The following is a 17707-nucleotide window of genomic DNA, read 5'->3' as shown; positions in this document are numbered from 1 at the left end:
AACTCAAAACTAACAAAAAACAACTTTCTCAGTTTTTGTTCAAAACAAAAAATAAAAATAGATGCCAAAAATAGAAGTTACAACCAATGGAATTCGATAAGATTCACCATTAAGGATATTTTCAGACATATTTGTATTTTGAAATGATTTCAATAATATGAAATAGGCTGGTAAAGGGTGAAATTGAGGACACTTTGAGTGTCGTGAACCACATCAAAAATTGAAGTATCTTCCTATGAACTATTCAAAATAATTATCCACCGGTTTTATCACACAACTTGTTGAAACTCATCCCTGGTTTCTCAATACCACTGTTGGAATCTGAATATAAAAAATATTTTTGTCACTATAAAAATACTTTAAAACTTATAGTACAAAAAGTGGTTAATAATTTTCAACAAATAAAAAAATATTGCACAGTAATACTTTGTTCAGCTTCATACAACAAAATCATGACCATCAGCTTTCAGAATAATGTATCATTGAAAGCTCTGTTCACAGTTGAAAAATATTACCAATATCTCATACTGGAAACGAGAAGAAAACTGAACAATCCAGAATGACTTGTAAAATAATCAATGATGTGCGAAATGACCAACATTGTAAGCAACAACTGTAACGTGATCGAGTTTTCCAGGTAAATTTTGAACTTTCTCCAATCCTTTTTTTCTTCTAATTTTTTTCTCATGACTTGAAACTTCTACTAAAACACCATTTTTGTGGTCAAAATAGAGATCCTGGTCTTCCAAAGAGTGACGCTTGGCGGAGGTAATACTTACTGTGTAACTAATTAGTATTTCACACAACCTCTTTGCCAAATTACACGGCGAATCTTTACCTATAAAAATAATGTTGAATAGACTTCCAGTTCTGCGTTATTTCTCGCGATTGCTCACCTGATATGCCGTTTTTCAAAATATCTTCAATCAATAATAGCTGCAATTCATATCTTTGAACGGGTGTTATATAAGGTACCCCATCTTCATTCCGAAGTATCTGTTTTGAAGTGGAAGCCCTAATATCTATCGTTGTTTTTGAACGTGAAAATTTATTTCCTCCAGTTTTTTTCACTGACCTATTCGTATCTTCCATGCTTTGAAGTGTTTTGCTAGAAGGTTGTGCAACAGATTTGTGACTAGATTGAACAGTTTCCTGTCGTAACTGACTAGATGCTTGGCGTCTTAGACTACTGGCTTTGTTCTCAACCACTGTGGGTTTTTTATTATCTACAATGTTGGATAAAACAATAAAAACTATAAAATTAACGGAAAAGAGAAATTTCTAGACAAATCCCTTTGACAAAGAAAATAGTATATTACGTCCCGAGTAGGATAAGAAGCCAATTACCCACGAGCGAAAAATTGTAAGCACAAGGCGTTAGCCAAGTACTATAATTCGCGAGTGGACGTAATTAGCCTTATTCTCGAGGTGCGTACTATACTTTTTCTACGACTGACCGTAGAAAGGAATGGTACAATATATTTGTTTGAGATTATGACTTTGGATAATAAATTCATTGGCAGTTTATAATTAAAACAAGTGATTGTTGATTCACAAATATAACTAGATTCATTACCAACCCACAAAACACAATAAATTTACTGAAAATATGATTTTTATTTCGATTTTACAGATAATTTGGAGGGAAAATTAACTGATTTTGGCTTTAGGACAATTTAATGTATTCATGGGATCATATTTATCAAAGTGAATGTTACATATCTCATCATTTTTTTTAAATTTCTTAAGGAGGTGGCTGCCATTACCTACCTGATGTCATGGAGGGAATAGAAAAAAAATTGATTATTTGATCAAGCAAATGTGAAAAATTTGACAGCCTCAGGAAATATCCGATTAAAATCACTACATGATTATCTATCATTATATCACAAGCATCAGAAAAATCATTAAATAGTTAATTATTTTTAGGTTTTAAAACGGATAGTATATTTTGAAGTAATCATAAATAAAGATACCAACACTTTGATCCTAAGTGAAATAAAAAGAGGAATGTAATATTATTAGCTTCTAATGGATGGGCAGTTTCATTACTTTTTAGCAGAAGTAATTTGAAAGTCAGTTAATTATTAAATTATTTGCTTTAGCAATACTATTTATTCATTTAGAACTTTAGCAACTTCCTATCTCAGGAAATGATCGACTATTAATGCCAACAGTGTTGATCAAGAAGTATAAAATACCATTCTAACATGAAAATATGGAAAATTCAAAATTATATTTGTATCCCAGACGTACATTGGAAATCAAAATGGGATTTTTGAATTAATCATGTAGACATTTTTTTCTCCATAATACTCTAATAATACCAGGATTTGTAAGTTACATGATTTGAAAGGAGCACCAAGTCCACTTCCTAATATACAAATACAGCTAAGGAATTTGAATACTGAATTATTATTTCGATAATTCTGGAAATTTGTAAAAATACTCACTTTTGTTTATTTTTGGTGAATCTTCTACTGAATTTTCTCTTATAAAAGCTGCTACAAGCGGATTATCATAATCTACTTTCGGTTTATCAGTACTAGTAGAGCTGCTCTCTAAAGTTTTGTAAGGTGCTTCACTAGTCAATCTTTCAGCACTTCTTGCATCTGCAGATGTATTATTATGTATTATATTACTAACTTCGGAATGTTTAATTAGCGATAGTGAATCATTAGTTTTATTTTGAAACGTCATATTTTCGACTGATGGTGAAGAAGACTTCTCTGAAATTGTGTTGCTTTTGATGCTGTTCCTTTCAGTAGAACTTCTGCTTGAATCATCTCTATTCTTAGATTTTCTCGGTGGTTTGATTGGTGGTTTTGGAATAGTTTCAATGACTTTAATGGGTTTGACAACAGACTGTTTAATTTCTACAGGTACCTGTGACTGTGTTCCTCTTGGTGGTTTATTAGTACTTGGTCTTCGTGATTTTGTAGGTTCAGTATTTACAGTAAACTTGCAAACGTTTGGATCAAAATTATCAGTGAGTCCATCACTGGCAACCATTACAATATCCCCTTTTTGTATGGTTGTTATGGAAAGAGTGAGGTTACTCAGTTCTGGGTTGATTCCATCAACTGGCCCCAATGCTCCAAGAGCATCCCTCATGTCTCTATTGCAATTTATATCATGTGAACCTGTAACCATAACGGAAAAATATTCAACATATGTCAATGAAAGAAATAGTCAAATAACAATACTCATTGTGTTCTTATTCTAGTTTTTCAAATTAAAAATTATCATTTCTGTTGAATACAGAGACAAAATTGTCGTCATTGAAACACCCTCTCACTTTACTGTCAAATTTGCAAATTATATATCACCAAGTAAACTACAAAAAAAAAACATTTACAACTACCTGGGTACCAGGTTTGCTAAGGAAATTTGTGTGGTAGTTGACATAAAAGAATTAACATTACATTATAAACTATTTGTATTTTCCTGATAAGACACTAATATTTGAACCCACAACTGATCTTGTTTTATATACCCTTACTATTGGATAGCTAAACCTATACAAAAAGGCTAAGAATGGTATAGTATGTTCTTAACATTCCATAGCATTCAAGTTTGCTCTGGAATGTTAATGTTAATCTGGAATGTTTCAGACTATTTTTGAACATTCAGAATGTTCCAGGATGTTTTGGAATGTTCTCAAAAGTTCTGAATTATTCTGAAAATCTCTAGAGTGGGAAACTTCCGGTCCATATATCTTCAAAAGCATGCCTTTCAGGTAAGAATGGCACTCTTCTTCCAGGCTGGATATAGAGGGCATGAATTCCAGTTGATCACGGACTCGTTTCTGAGTTTGTACACTTATAATTTGAAATATAAAAATTGGATGCGCTTCCGGTGAAACCGGATTTGAAACATCCATATAAAATAACAATGAAGATACAGGGGGTAAATTGGTTACGGGTCAACTCGTATATCAATGATTTCACTATCTCAAATAAAATTGAAGACAAGTTTATTGAGAATTTGTATTCACTGTATAAATGTATAATTGCTGCAAGTTTTGTTTATATAGACTACTTGGTAAACGTAACCTTTTCTGGGAAAACAAAAATAAAGAACAATGTATTTTTCTCTAAACACTATGTCACATAATAATTTGATTCTACATTGTTCAATACATTTTTTGTGATATATCTAACCAGTGAATGAGGTACATTTTAATAAGTATGCCTACTTGAAAAGCATTAAAACATAAAAGTAATAAACTTCCTTAACCCTTTCTGTCCCGGGCCTTGATTTACATGTTGGTTCCTCAGTCCCAGAGGTTTTTTCATGCTAAGAGTCCCATTGCCTTATATATACGTCGCATACAAATAAACAAATAAATGACCAAATAATGTTTTTTTAATGGGAAAAAAATATATTTTTTAACAAACCTAAACGTTTTCTGTTTAGAAATACTGATCAGAGAGCAAAACCAACTTGAAAAAATCTAACTAACTTTAAAAAAATAATGTAAAAAATTAACATTATAAGTTTTCTTTTGTGTGATACTCCTCAAAACACGGTACTACGCAAAGACCAACTCCGCATCTTGCACACATGTATCTCGATTTGCTTCTTTTTTTCTGGCCACTTCTGTGGCTACAAACGACACATCGCTTCACTTTCTTATCAGGAACTGAACTAGGAAAATGTTGCCCTTTGAGCCTTCAAGGATTCTTGGTTAAAGGGTTTATACTTCTGTTTTTTTCATGTTTATATCTGAAACAAGATGAAGAAATAAGTGCAGAATGAAAAAAATAATTATTACAAACTTACCCATCAAAAAGTGCTCCTATAATGGTGAGTTGATAATCTGCAAGCGGTAGCCTTGCTGAAGATTGGGTCAAATAGAGTGTCTGTGCGTTGAGAAGAGAAAGATCAACCATGTGGAAAAATAGCTTTTTATACCATTTTGTGGACTTTCTTATACATTCCGTGGAGCTCAACATCATATCTGATCGATCTATTGCACCCATATTTTCGTTGTAATCCACAACAATAGCTGGTTTTTGTATGGGTTCTTCGGTCTTGAAATCTACTTTGTCTAACGCTACTATGCGATCTTCATGAAAAGTAGTTAGCATCATAACATCACGCCTATCCTTCCATTTCACGCAAAGCAAATTTTCGGCACATATCGAGATAGACTCTCCTTTAGATAATTTCTGAGTTAAATTGGGCATCTCTTTACGATTAGGACGGACTGTCCCGCAGGAATTAGTCTTATGTTTATGCAGATATGTACACAAAGTAGGGCTAGTGTACCAGTTGTCTGTGTACAGGTTATGGCCTTTGTTCAAATATGGATCCATAAGTTTTGCTACAACTGAGCCTGATATTCCAAGATCTTGGAACAGATTAATATCTGTCGATTTTCCAGTATAGACAATAACACCTAATACATAGCCTGTCTCCCAGTCACATATTAGAAAAAGTTTCATTCCAAAACGATGGCGTTTGGTCTTTATATACTGTTTGAATCTCAAACGCCCCTTGAAAAGAACTAAGCTCTTGTCGATACCAAAATTTTTAAATGAAGTCAAGTACTTTTGGAACCGTGATGTAATTTTATTGAACACTGATCTCAGTTTGTGAAAAGAATCACCTTCTTTTTGGTCAGCATTAACTGAAAAGTGTAACATGCCAAGGATTGCTTGGAAACGATTCCTTGACATTATTTCGGAAAATATTGGTGTATGAAGCAATTTATCAGTTGACCAGTTTTCTCTAACTTCATTTTATCCATGTCGTGAGGCTAGCAACATAACACCCAAAAACACGTAAAATTCGTTGATATCAGTTTCGCTCCATTTCTTTTTTTTATTTGCATAAACCTCGGAAGCATATTTGTTAGTTTCAGAGATAATAATCTCAACTATCTCTGTGTCCATAAATAAAAAAAAATAACTTAAAGCATCCGACTTATTTTCTATGGAGTCCAAGTGTGCTCCGGTCTCTCTATCATCAAAATCATGCACTACGGGAATAAACGGATTTTTATTCCATTTCAGAACCAAATTTTGTTTTAGGGCCAAATTATCTTGAATCACTTCAGGTGTTTTATTATTTGTATTTCTGTCTTGACCATCAACAGGATTTTCTTCGCCAGATGAGCCATTATTGCTATTTTTGAACTCATCAAATATAACTTCATTTATCTTGTCATCTTCATCTGAATCTGGATTATACTCACTGCCACTAGAGACATATGGCTCTTCATCAGAGTCTAGAGCTTCCAAAATATCGTCATATTCCAGTTTTTGATAGCCCACAAAAGTTTTCTACATCCTCATACTTTTTACGCTTAGAACCACGTGCTTTACTCATATCGCGCGCACGATTGCGACTGTTGTCCCTGAAATGCTTTTTAAAATTTGAAGTGGTGCAACACGCCAAATCGTTCTACCGAACTTCACCTTCGACCTATGCATGTAACAGCGTTGCCACGTGTGCTACAATATAGAATTTATCTTCAATATGCGAACAAATATATACGCCAATGGGTCCGCATGACCTGGCTTTGGGACCAATGATCTAACATTTTCGGACATATTTCTACGGCATTGGGACACCAACGGGTCTAAAATTTTATAAGTTAGTAATATTTACGGCTTTGGTAAATTGAGACCATAGCACCTTGAAAATATATATATGGCGGCTGGGACTACAGACCTACTTTTTAAAAAACATATATGTGCGGCATTAGGACAGAAAGGGTTAATATTTTCTTATTAGTCAGTGGGCTATGCTTGAAGACTGGCAGTAAACAAATCTAAAGAAATGAACTTTAAATGTTCAAGCCAGTCTCGAATATACCTACACAGTAGGTTGAGTGGACTAACACCTATCAGAAACAACAACTCCCTGGCTAATACCATGAAGGGCGTTGGATTATATCCGAATATACCTACTGTGTAGGTATGCCCTTCATGATATTAGCCAGGGGAGTAGTTGTTTTCTGATAGGCGTCAGTCCATTCAACCTACTGCGTAGGTATATTCGAGACTGGCTTGAACGCTTAAAGTTCATTTCTTTAGATTCCTTAATATATTTTCCTGAAATTGCATTCAAGTATATACAAATGCAGAAGTTCAAAAAACCTATCAAAGTAAATAAATTCAAGAATAAACATCACAGTAGACCCACGGTGTCAAAATACAGAATTTTCCAATTATAGAGTACTGCGACCCTTTGTAGTACTGCCAGTGCTTTAGTTTCTGGGTTTGGAAAAAAATTAGTATATTTGACGTACAACAATTAATAAATATGTAGTATATAAAGAAAGAATGATTGTTTGACTGCTACTACAGATACGGGTTACATTAAACCTGAGATAATACGCATCGAGTCAAATGCATAGTGGCAAGAACTTAAGCAGGGGCCTGATTACTGGCTGTCCACTGTATACTAAATTATAGTAGATAGAAAAGAGAAACTACATTTGAAACATCTTAAGTTTATGCTTAAAATATTATTACAAGCAGTGAAAAGATTTTCATTTAGTGGAAAAGTTTCTGTAATTTTTGTAATCTAATAAATCAAACCTTTTGTGAGTTCTCTAACTCCATATTTCTGTGAATAGACGTACGCCAGTGTATCTCCTACATTACAAACACAGCAAACATACTGAATTTCAGTCTCTCTTCTCTCTTCACCATTTTGAAGCACCACTCTCCTTTCTAGTTTTTGCTTCAATGGTAATATAACTGCAACAGTCAATGTGGTGAGCATGCCTCTGTTTTCCAGAATAAGATCATGAGCACAGTTGAAAGCGCGCAGTAAACAAATAAATACTTCTCGAGTGTTGCTGATCAAGTTGATACTTTCATCTACAATGCTACTTGATGTGGAGCTTTCATCAGTCTTTATTGTGAGATTTTCAAAAGGTTTCGTATCGTTGAATATGGTTTTGTTCAGATAATGGAGACTTCCATGAACTGCAGATTTCGCAGCAATGCTTGCTTTTTCACCTACCAAAATAAAAGAGTCCAATATCAAAAATATTATTGATTCAAACATCCACAGAGGAAATGATGAGTTTGTTTACAATTTCAATATTCCTGATGTTGTTTTTCCATTCTGGATTAGTTTTTATATTATATTTTTGTATTATATTCTATATATATATATATATATATATATATATATATATATATATATATATATATATATATATATATATATATAGAATAGTACACAACGGATGAACACCCGGAAAAACAACACATCATATATATATATAGGAAAATTTGTGGACAGAACACTCAAAAAATGGAGGCAAACTGCGGACACGTGTTTCTGGCTATTGGCCTCATCAGTGGGCTGCAGCCAATTGCAAAGATGGACAACAACTGGTTACCAAAAATGAAAAACTTCACATATGCTTGGTTTTTTTTGTTGTCCATCTTTGCAATTGGCTGCACCGCACTGATGAGGCCAATAGTCAGAAACACGTGTCCGCGGTTTGCCTCCATTTTTTGAGTGTTTTGTCCACAAATTTTCCTTTTGATTTATATCATACACACTCAATAACATCTTTATATACATACTTTTTGTACTAATAACATAATATAAAGGATTATTTACCCCAATTCACTCCATCTGCCACAGCTAAGATGGCCGAATCTTTCCTAGCTATGAGTCCAAAACAATCAGCAATGGGGTCTCCATTCTTATTCCTAGAAACTTGATTTCTGTCATAGAGTGAGTCAGATATTCCATAGAAGAAATCTGACTTTTCATTCCATTCATTCGGTAGCATGGAGTCATCAATATTTACAGAAGAAATCGTGGAGTTTTCTGTAGTCTCATCACCTAAAACAATAAAAAGTCAACCACAATGCATATGTTTATATATATATATATATATATATATATATATATATATATATATATATATACATATATATATATATATATATATATATATATATATATATATATATATATATATATACATATATATATATATATACACATTTGTATTGTTGTTACATAAAATACAGGATATGATGGATGTCATATGATTTAAAAAGCTACAAATTTAATGAAATCAAAATAAAATTATCCCAATATTTAAAATGTAAAGCATGACAAAATAATGAAAATTATCTATTAATAGAAACGTGAAATTTAAAAAGTTAATGAAACAAAAGTTGGAGTAAGCAATAGTTAATAGTTATTATTACTATATACTAGAAAAGTGATTAGACATTGAAATAAGTTAATATGTTTATTTTTGCTAGAATACTTTTACAAAATCAGCTTTCACGATTTAGTTATGAACATTTTTTCAGGATAGCAGAAATGTGTCAGGTTCAATAAAAAAATGTTGTCATAGATTCCATTATACTAATAAATTCAGCAAATATCAAAAGTTCCAAAATTTCTGGATAATATATTCAATTACAGAAGTGTAACACTCTCCTCTATACACCTTTTATCTAGTTGATGTTTATTTCTTATTGCAAAGTGTGTTACATTTCTAATGTATAGGAGAACAACATTTTTGTTAATTTGACTCTATGCCAGAGATTATAATTCTACTTTCAAGATTAGATTCACTTAGAAAAAATCACATGCACATGCAAATAGTGAATAGTTGCAGTATAATGCTAGAATACATACCATGCTTCAAAAATAAAAAAAATCAATTCAAAAAACAAGCCCAAAATAAAATATTTATATAAATAATATAATTCAAAAACAAACTTCAAAATAATTCTATTCTAAAATAGCAAAAATAAACACTTTATAACCACACCATGCTAAAATTTTACCCCTCATATTCCGCCTATCTATTTTAATAATTTTTCCTCTTTTCTTTTGATGAAAGGGGTTTCCCTCACTTTTAGACGTGGACAGCTCATAGCTTTCAACTGGCTTTTCTGTTTTATCATTATTTCGTTGTTTCAAATTAGTTCTGTTTGGTACTGAAGTTCTTGAAATAGGTTTCTTCTCAATAACTTCTTTACATTTTGGAACAATTTCACTGTTTCTAATAGGAATATGAGGATCTTTTGGCGAGATTTCTTTTATATCATTGCAATCGATTTCATCATCATTCAAAGCTATGTTTTTACATTCTACACTTTCACAATTATTATTGTTAGTGCAGTAGAAACTTTTATCAATTTTAGTTTTTTCAATTTCAATGTTGAAATCTGAAATGCTGCCCAAGCTAAGACTTTTACTGCGCCTCTTTGGCTTATTGATTACACAATATTCATGTCCAGCGACTTTTATGATCATTGCAGTATTATCAATAGGTTGTCCAGGGGATAACTTATTTGGTGATTTCTTTGGTAGATTAGTTGATACTGAAATGAATTGAAAATAAAATGCATTTATATTACCTCCGTACCACTGCAGAAATGTACAGCAAGTTAACAACTAGTTATTTCTCATAAAAAATACTCTGATTGAAAAAATAATTGAATAAACGATCATAAACTTACCAGGTTCGTCATCGTGAGTATCAATATAATCAATATCAGCATCTAACATAGACAAATGTTTTTCAGTTCGTTTAACTGTGGTAAGTCCCCCATTAGGGCCAGAATAACATCCTATGACAGTGTTTGATCCGCTTTCATAATGATCTAAATCATAATTCGGCAAATCAGTAGGATTTTTTCCATAAATGATTGGTGGACCATCTCGTAGGGTAATTTGTCTTGAATAAATATGAGTATTATTAACTGAGTGATGAAAATTTGATTTACTGTTGCTCACCCCAATAAATATTTCGTAACGAAGGAATTTTCATTGATATTGTGTCTTTTGTCTCTGGTTTCATTGTGAAAGCTCAGTTGTCTGAAGTAGCTCGAAACCCTTTTCCTCAGTGAGGGCATCTTTTGAAGTGTAATGTTTATACACAACAATAATATCAGATCATTTTCACTAAATAAAATGGTCTACTGGCATTGTACATAAGAAAAAAACTTGATTCCGTATATAGTTTCACAAAAAAGTAATCGTAAATTATGATACTAGTTCCACAGTTTATGTTGATATCGTTAATTAAAAAATAGTCACACCCAACCTAACCAAAGAAAAATATGCCATTTAAACAACCGTTTCTGATTACTGATTCTGCCAAAAGGTGGCAAAAGCAAAATTCAAGTGATGTATGATAAAAGTGACATAAGTAAGTTATTTGCACGAAATTTGGTAACCGGGGTTTTTTTGACGTGGGACATAAAAACTTGGCAAGTTGACTTGGGTGTCACACTTATCCCCGACACTCTGTCGAATGAGGCCCTCATGTCCCCCGTTAACGGATGAATAACTTTTTCATCCATCCCACCCCAGCCAGGTAGGGGTATCCCGTGAAGGGCGGCACTGATGTCTAAGGACTTCATGCCGTCACCAGTCAGTCATGAACCCATTGGTCCCTCTCAAGACCAACAATCAGCCAAAAGGGTAGGGGAGCTGGTCTCCAAACCTGGATGAAATGACGATGACATTCTGGTCTTGGGTGTCACACACCAATAGGTGGTTCCACTTATGTTTCGCTTGCGTTTACGCAGCTATTTTTATCAAGTACTTTCTTTGTTTTTTTGTCTTGTAACCGATTGCTGGCCACCGAAGTGAACAGACGTGTCGTAGCGATCAAGTGTGTTTTTCCGCCAATTTTCATAGTGAATGATCAGCCGTGCTGTAGTGTTTCTGGCTCGGTGTAGTTTGGTGCGTTGTGTTGTTTTGAGTGAGCGAAAACGTTTCTGGTGAGTACGTTTAAATATTTCATTTCCGTTTCTTTCCTGGTGCTCATCAGCTTCTGGAAGTTTCAATACTTTGTCGAGTCGCAGCAGTATGGAGGAACTGCTTGACAGCCTGATGGCCAGGGACAGGGGTGAAGTAATTACCCTTATGGGTTTATTACTTGACCGCCTGGGTCTGAGTCCAGCAGAGCTGTTAAGAGGCAGCCCTGGGGCGGTAGCCCGGACGCCCTCTGTCCCCCCACCAGGGGTCAGAGAGCTTCTCGAGCGCCCGCCACAGAACACCTCCCCCGAAGGTGCTGCTGCGAACACTACCTCCTCTACGCAAATCAGAGTAGACATGGTTCAGACAAAGCCGCAAGAACCGGCACAAAAAAAGCGACGTCTACCGGAGGAGTTTCCTTCTCTTCCTCCCAAACCGGCTCCTCCAAGTGTTGCAGAAAACACCGGAGCAAAGCCGAAAAGGCTAACGAAGAAAACCAAGCTTCGAAAAGAAGCAAAACACAGCGCCTCAGAGTCGGAGATATCGACTACCGAATCCTCCATCGACGGAGAGATGGAAATGTCGGTTGAAGACTTCGAAAATAGATCCGAGATTTCTCTCGCCACTATACAGGGTGGCCCGAGTAAACAGGTTGAAAATCTCAACGATTCGGATAACATCCCCCAACCCCGCCCGCGTTCTGGAGCGCCCCAAAGCGCCAAGAAAACCCGCGTTCCCCCAATTGTCGTTCGCCAGAAGGACAAGTGGGTTCAATTCATCAAGCTAGCCACCTTTCACAAGGTGAACTACACGAAAGCTGTGAACCTGGCCGACGGCATCAAGGTCCAGCCTTCGACGATAGAGGACTATAGGAACATGTCCAAACTCCTGGTGAGGGAAAAGATCCCCCACCACACATACACCTTACCTGAAGACAGGTAACTCAGAGCCGTCTTCAGAGGAGTCCCAAAACACCTGGAGACTGCTGACATCGAGGACGCCTTGGTGGAGAGAGGCTTCCAACCAACCTCAGTGTCCCGTATGATGCGTGGAAACCGCCCGCTTCCTCTGGTTTTGGTTCAAGTGAGCCAAAATCAGAAGAACATTTACGATGAAAGGGAACTGCTCAACGTTAAGATCAAGGTTGAGCCCCAACATCAGAGGACACTGGTCGGACAGTGTCACCGATGCCAGCGGTTTGGACATAGCCAGAGGAACTGCTTGGCCATCCCCATCTGCATCAAGTGCGCCGGCAGACACCTTTCAGGTGAATGCAAAAAGCCTAGGGCAGAACCCCCTAAGTGCAACAACTGCAAGGGGGTGCATACCGCGAACTACCGAGGTTGTCCTGAGCTCCCCAAGATTCGCAGGAGGACCAATGTGGCAGCAAATGCCCCCCAAAAAGCATCCACACCTGGGAGGCGTCCTGCCGGAGCATTTGGCACGCGCCCGGGGATGAGCTATGCAGGAGCGGCTAAGAGCGGCAACACCTCCGCTAAGCCGACCCCAGTACCTAGAGATCCTAGTCCGTCGAAGGTTAGTGACATCTGCTCCGCTCTGGACCAGATGAAGAAACTCTTCATTCAGTTCCCCGTACTCGAGAAAATGTTTACGGTGAACACCAGCGTGATAACTGAAACTTGTTAATGGCTAGACAACCAACATTGCCTAGCTCTCTTAAGGTTGTATTTTGGAATGCCAATAACATCACAAGTAAAAAACTTGATTTCACAAACTTTCTCACAGAACATAACATCGATGTCGCACTTGTGCAGGAAACCCACCTGCACAATGAGCCTTTTGGTATCCCAAACTACCGTTTCTACCATAGAGAACGAGTTGGACGTGCTGGAGGAGGAGTTGGCATTTTTGTCAAACGCAATCTTCCTCACGTACAATTCGGCATTAACTCGGATCTGTTACACGGCACGGAAGCCGTGGGCGTTGAACTCCAACTGAGAAGAGGTCGTCATAGACTAATCTCAGTTTACAACCCTCCGAGGAATCGTCTACTCCCAGAATCACTGGATGAACTGCTGTTGTCGACAGATACCCCCACAATTGCTGCTGGTGACTTCAACGCCAAGCACAATCTGTGGAGCAGAATCACCAATACGAACGGCCGAGCGCTCCACGCGCATGCTGACAGGCATGAGTATCGAGTGATGGGTCCAGATGAGCCCACGTTCTACCGTGGGGATTTGAGGCCTGACGTGCTTGATATCGCACTGCTCAGGAACATCTCCATGTCCTGCGAAGTGTACACTTTGTCGGAACTAGACTCAGATCATAATCCAGTCATCCTGATGCTGGGTGATGATCCCCCTCCTCAGGAATATCGCGTGAGATCATCCACGGATTGGGAAGCCTTCAAGGCTCATCTAGTGGAGACACCGACAGACCGCGAGGCACTTCAAACTCGCAAAGGTCTCGACGCGGCGGTGGCAGATTTCGAACTGTCTGTGAACAACGCTTTCAGCGCAGCCACAACCAGGACGGAGTGTCCTCTGCGAAACTATAATGAGTTTCCTCCTAGGATAAAGAACCTTATCCGAGAGAGGAACAGACTCAGACGAGTTTACCAGCGGACCCTCTATCCTGGGGACAAGACTGCTGCTAACAGGATGGCCAACGAAGTCAAACGGGCCATCATTGATTACAGAAACGAGAGGTGGAGTGAGTGTTTGGAATCTCTTGAACCTGGGGATGATGAGCTATGGCGAGTCACCCGCAGGCTCGAGAAGAGGAAAACCGCCCCCTCCCCTCTTCACGGACAGCGCGGTATCTGCTACTCCCCCGCCGAGAAGGCGCTGGCCTTTGCAGATACAATGGAAAATCAGTTCCAACTTAACGTTGATCCAGACGATGATATTGACCGTGATATCCGGCTAGAACATCGAGTTCAGCGTATCCTCAGGGAGAATGACGACGATGTGATCCGTCCAACTTCGGAGGAAGAACTGAGGGGGTACATCAGAGCCTCCAAACCAAAAAAGGCTCCGCGAATTGATTCAATCAACAATAGGTTGTTGAAACAGCTCCCGGAGAACTTTATCAGATACTTATTAGACATAATAAACAGCTCAATCGCCCTCAGATACTTCCCTCGAAGATGGAAGCATGCCGTAGTTGTCATGATTTCGAAACAGGGCCAGAACCCGTTGTTTTCCCCAGAATCACCGACCGATTAGTCTGCTTTGCTCAGCGGCTAAGCTGGCTGAACGTGTTGTGCTGCAAAGGCTAACTGAAGAAGTTGAAGACCGAAATGTTCTGCCTGACGAACAATTCGGTTTCAGGAGGGCACACTCCACCGAGCTGCAGGCCTTGAGACTGGTCGAAAACTCCATCTCAGAGCTAAATAACAGGAAGACAGTCCATCTAGTCCTCCTGGATATTTCAAAAGCCTTCGACCGAGTATGGCACGAAGGCTTACTTCATAAAATGCTCGATTTCGACCTGCCTCGGGGCCTGATCCCATGGATTAGGTCCTTCCTGAAAGGCAGATCATTTCAGGTCCGAGTTGAAGGAACCCTGTCTCCGGTCAGGAAAATCCAAGCTGGAGTGCCTCAAGGAGCTGTGCTGTCTCCACTACTGTACAACCTTTACGTGAGCGACCTTCCGAGGTTCGATCACGTGAAGACTTCCCTATACGCCGATGATACGGCTCTCCTCGCTTCTTCCATGGGACGAGGGTTGGCGGTCGTTTACATGCAACGCGCATTGGACGACCTCGAACGCTGGTACCTACAGTGGAAGATTCGGGTGAACCCAGATAAAACTCAAGCGATAGATTTGGGGAGGCGCAACGTTTCTCCAGACACAAGAGTCACGATCTCAGGCAGGGAGATCGAATGGCAAACGCGAGTCAAATACCTAGGTCTTTGGGTAGATCGCCGACTCACCTGGGCAAATCACATTGATTACATCAAAGACAGGTTGCAAATGAGGATAGCTAAACTCATCAATACCCCAGTCAGGAAGGGGTACACAAGGCCAGAGCGGCATAGATGTCATTGACCTCTATGTCGTTAGCAAAAACAACACTCTGAGATTTGAACCACTCGCCCCCATGGCGAAAGACAGTTAAAAGGGTACGGGAAGAGATTTTCAACCTGACAAAAATCAAGATGGATTCCGTTTGTCTTGTAACCATTGGTCCTTCTCGTGACCAATAATCAGCCAAAAGGGTAAGGGAGCTGGACTCCAAGCCTGAACGATACAAAGATGACTTTCCACCTCATTTTGTCTTCAATCGAGGACCGCCTGCTCGGTACTGACGATGCCCAATAGGCTGAAACAGCTGTCTACCGGTGATCCTTGAATTGAAATCAATATGGGAATGATCAAAAAGTACTTATCTATTTATGTTTTAATTTTCATGGAATTATTTTCCAGCAGCTTGACTGCATTAACCTTTCTAGATTATATATATATATATATATATATATATATATATATAAATATATAGAAACAGAAGTTAATACCGGACATAGCACTCAAGTGGCAAACCATAGACACGTGTTTCGGGCTTTTGGCCCATCATCAGTATGGTGCAGCCAAGTGTAAGGATTGGCAACACTTGGTTAGTTACCAAAAGATAGAAATACAAATGCACGGTGCCACCAGTAGGAGCCAACCACACATTTGTGGTTTCAGTTGATAGATCTTGTGTTTACAAGAAAACTATCAAAATCACCACGAAGGCAGCTATAGCTACCTGCGTGTTACGATAATAGAATAATGCTTATATTATATAATCATTTTATATCCTCTGAAATAAATAAGTCCACTAAGGATGAATAGAAGTGACTTTTGTTATTTTATGTAATCTTAACTTAAACTTTCATTAACAATATCAATACAATCTGAGGGATCTAATTAAGTAAGGTTCCGAATGAAAAAATAATGAAATAAGATATTTTACCAAAACCTCTTAATTTGAAAATGTGACAGAATTTTAAGTTTCCTTTTTACAGTTTTACCTTTGGTATTATTGATATCTCTATTAGTATATTTGATACTATAAAAAATTTTCATTCTTATGAATAGCTTAATTATGTACATTTTTGGAAAATTTTCACAAGGATGAAGAAAATCTACATCCTTCATTAGGTTGAATAATATATTCGAAACTGCTCCCCCAGTAGAAATTTCTGTAAATCGATTGTTAAATAAACATTCCAACTGATATATAAAATTAATGAATTCATCTGGTGGTGAGCGCAAATTTCCAAACATGTTTTTTTCCGTAGTATAAGCTTTAAAATAGCTTAACAGACGATTTACATCCAAAGTCCAGCACTTCGTGCTGAAAGAGGGACACACATAACATGTATATGAACTTGAAGAGCTTTTTTTAAAATGTATCCACAAACGTAAATGAATGAGTTCTGAGTACATACATCTACATTTTTATAATCATAATCCGGGCTGGAGAAAAGTGATTCTCATCTGATATAAATATATCATTTACGTTTGTGGATTGTATACTGATTAATAAATCATCTAAATCATTCTTACAATTCATATGATTGGAATGAAAATAATTTTCGCAAAACAACTTCCGGAATGCCCTTTGAAATTGTATGGGGGTCGTATTAACATTAATTCCGCATTGTTGTCTTACAGCACCAAAACATTATTCAAGACAATCTGAATTGAGTCGTCTCGTTTTTAAATATTCATAATTTGATTTGGAAAGCTTATCCCATATTTTAATTACACTATTCATGGAAATAATCTAACATTTTCTAAATCTGACTCGATTTGTGACATTTTTGTCCTCTGAATTGAAAATTTCAAGATTTTTCAAAAACGCTAGAGCCTCTTCAAAAAAATCTAAACGGAATTTCGAACCTTCTAGAACGGATGTCGTAAAGAACACGAATTTAACAAATCAAAAAGGTTATTGAATATCTATTATGTGTATTGTACCAAAAGAAGAATCAAGAAGTAAGTTAATTGCCACGAATGCATTCATTCCACTGGCAACTGT

The 17707-nt window shown here is 37.2% G+C and overlaps 2 protein-coding genes across 4 annotated transcripts; both read right to left on the bottom strand.

Moving 5' to 3' along the window:
* Positions 1–412: 412 nt before the first annotated feature.
* LOC111507661 (PP2C-like domain-containing protein CG9801) lies at positions 413–11195 on the bottom strand. 3 transcript variants are annotated; one of them, XM_074184174.1, is made up of 8 exons: positions 10744–11195; positions 10467–10684; positions 9858–10328; positions 8596–8823; positions 7554–7979; positions 2454–3143; positions 897–1226; positions 413–838 (listed from the first exon to the last, which is right to left on the bottom strand). In XM_074184174.1, exons 1-8 carry the CDS (start codon positions 10860–10862, stop codon positions 576–578), a joined length of 2745 nt encoding a protein of 914 aa, XP_074040275.1. In that variant the 5' UTR covers positions 10863–11195; the 3' UTR covers positions 413–575. The 3 variants fall into 3 exon arrangements, with proteins under 3 accessions (XP_074040275.1, XP_074040274.1, XP_074040277.1); XM_074184173.1 differs by having other exon boundaries at positions 9789–10328; positions 10744–11193; XM_074184176.1 differs by lacking the exon at positions 9858–10328 and having other exon boundaries at positions 10744–11179.
* On the bottom strand, positions 3152–6979 carry LOC111507666 (piggyBac transposable element-derived protein 4). Its single transcript, XM_023163008.2, has 2 exons — positions 4786–6979; positions 3152–4728 (listed from the first exon to the last, which is right to left on the bottom strand). The coding sequence occupies exons 1-2, from the start codon at positions 5682–5684 to the stop codon at positions 4677–4679; spliced, it is 951 nt and encodes a 316-aa protein (XP_023018776.2). The 5' UTR covers positions 5685–6979; the 3' UTR covers positions 3152–4676.
* Positions 11196–17707: the final 6512 nt, after the last annotated feature.

This window comes from Leptinotarsa decemlineata, unplaced genomic scaffold (genome assembly GCF_025532065.1).
Source record: "Leptinotarsa decemlineata unplaced genomic scaffold, Ldec_3_MD MMD2_tig00026354_RagTag_RagTag, whole genome shotgun sequence".
NCBI classification, from domain to species: domain Eukaryota; kingdom Metazoa; phylum Arthropoda; class Insecta; order Coleoptera; family Chrysomelidae; genus Leptinotarsa; species Leptinotarsa decemlineata.
The sequence above is the reverse complement of the archived record's forward strand: the minus strand, read 5'-3'. Positions and strand labels throughout refer to the sequence as shown.

What these genes read in the sequence shown, in the direction of transcription:
- LOC111507666 (XM_023163008.2), bottom strand. Translation starts at nt 5,684, where the DNA reads ATGTCAAGGAATCGTTTCCAAGCAATCCTTGGCATGTTACACTTTTCA. An exon ending in ATAGGAGCACTTTTTGATGG is followed by an intron (nt 4,729 to 4,785) that starts GTAAGTTTGTAA and finishes ATCTTGTTTCAG; the next exon opens with ATATAAACATGAAAAAAACA.
- LOC111507661 (XM_074184173.1), bottom strand. Translation starts at nt 10,862, where the DNA reads ATGCCCTCACTGAGGAAAAGGGTTTCGAGCTACTTCAGACAACTGAGC. An exon ending in AGTTAGAGAACTCACAAAAG is followed by an intron (nt 3,144 to 7,553) that starts GTTTGATTTATT and finishes TTATGGTTACAG; the next exon opens with GTTCACATGATATAAATTGC. An exon ending in TTTGAAAAACGGCATATCAG is followed by an intron (nt 839 to 896) that starts GTGAGCAATCGC and finishes TTATTTTTATAG; the next exon opens with GTAAAGATTCGCCGTGTAAT.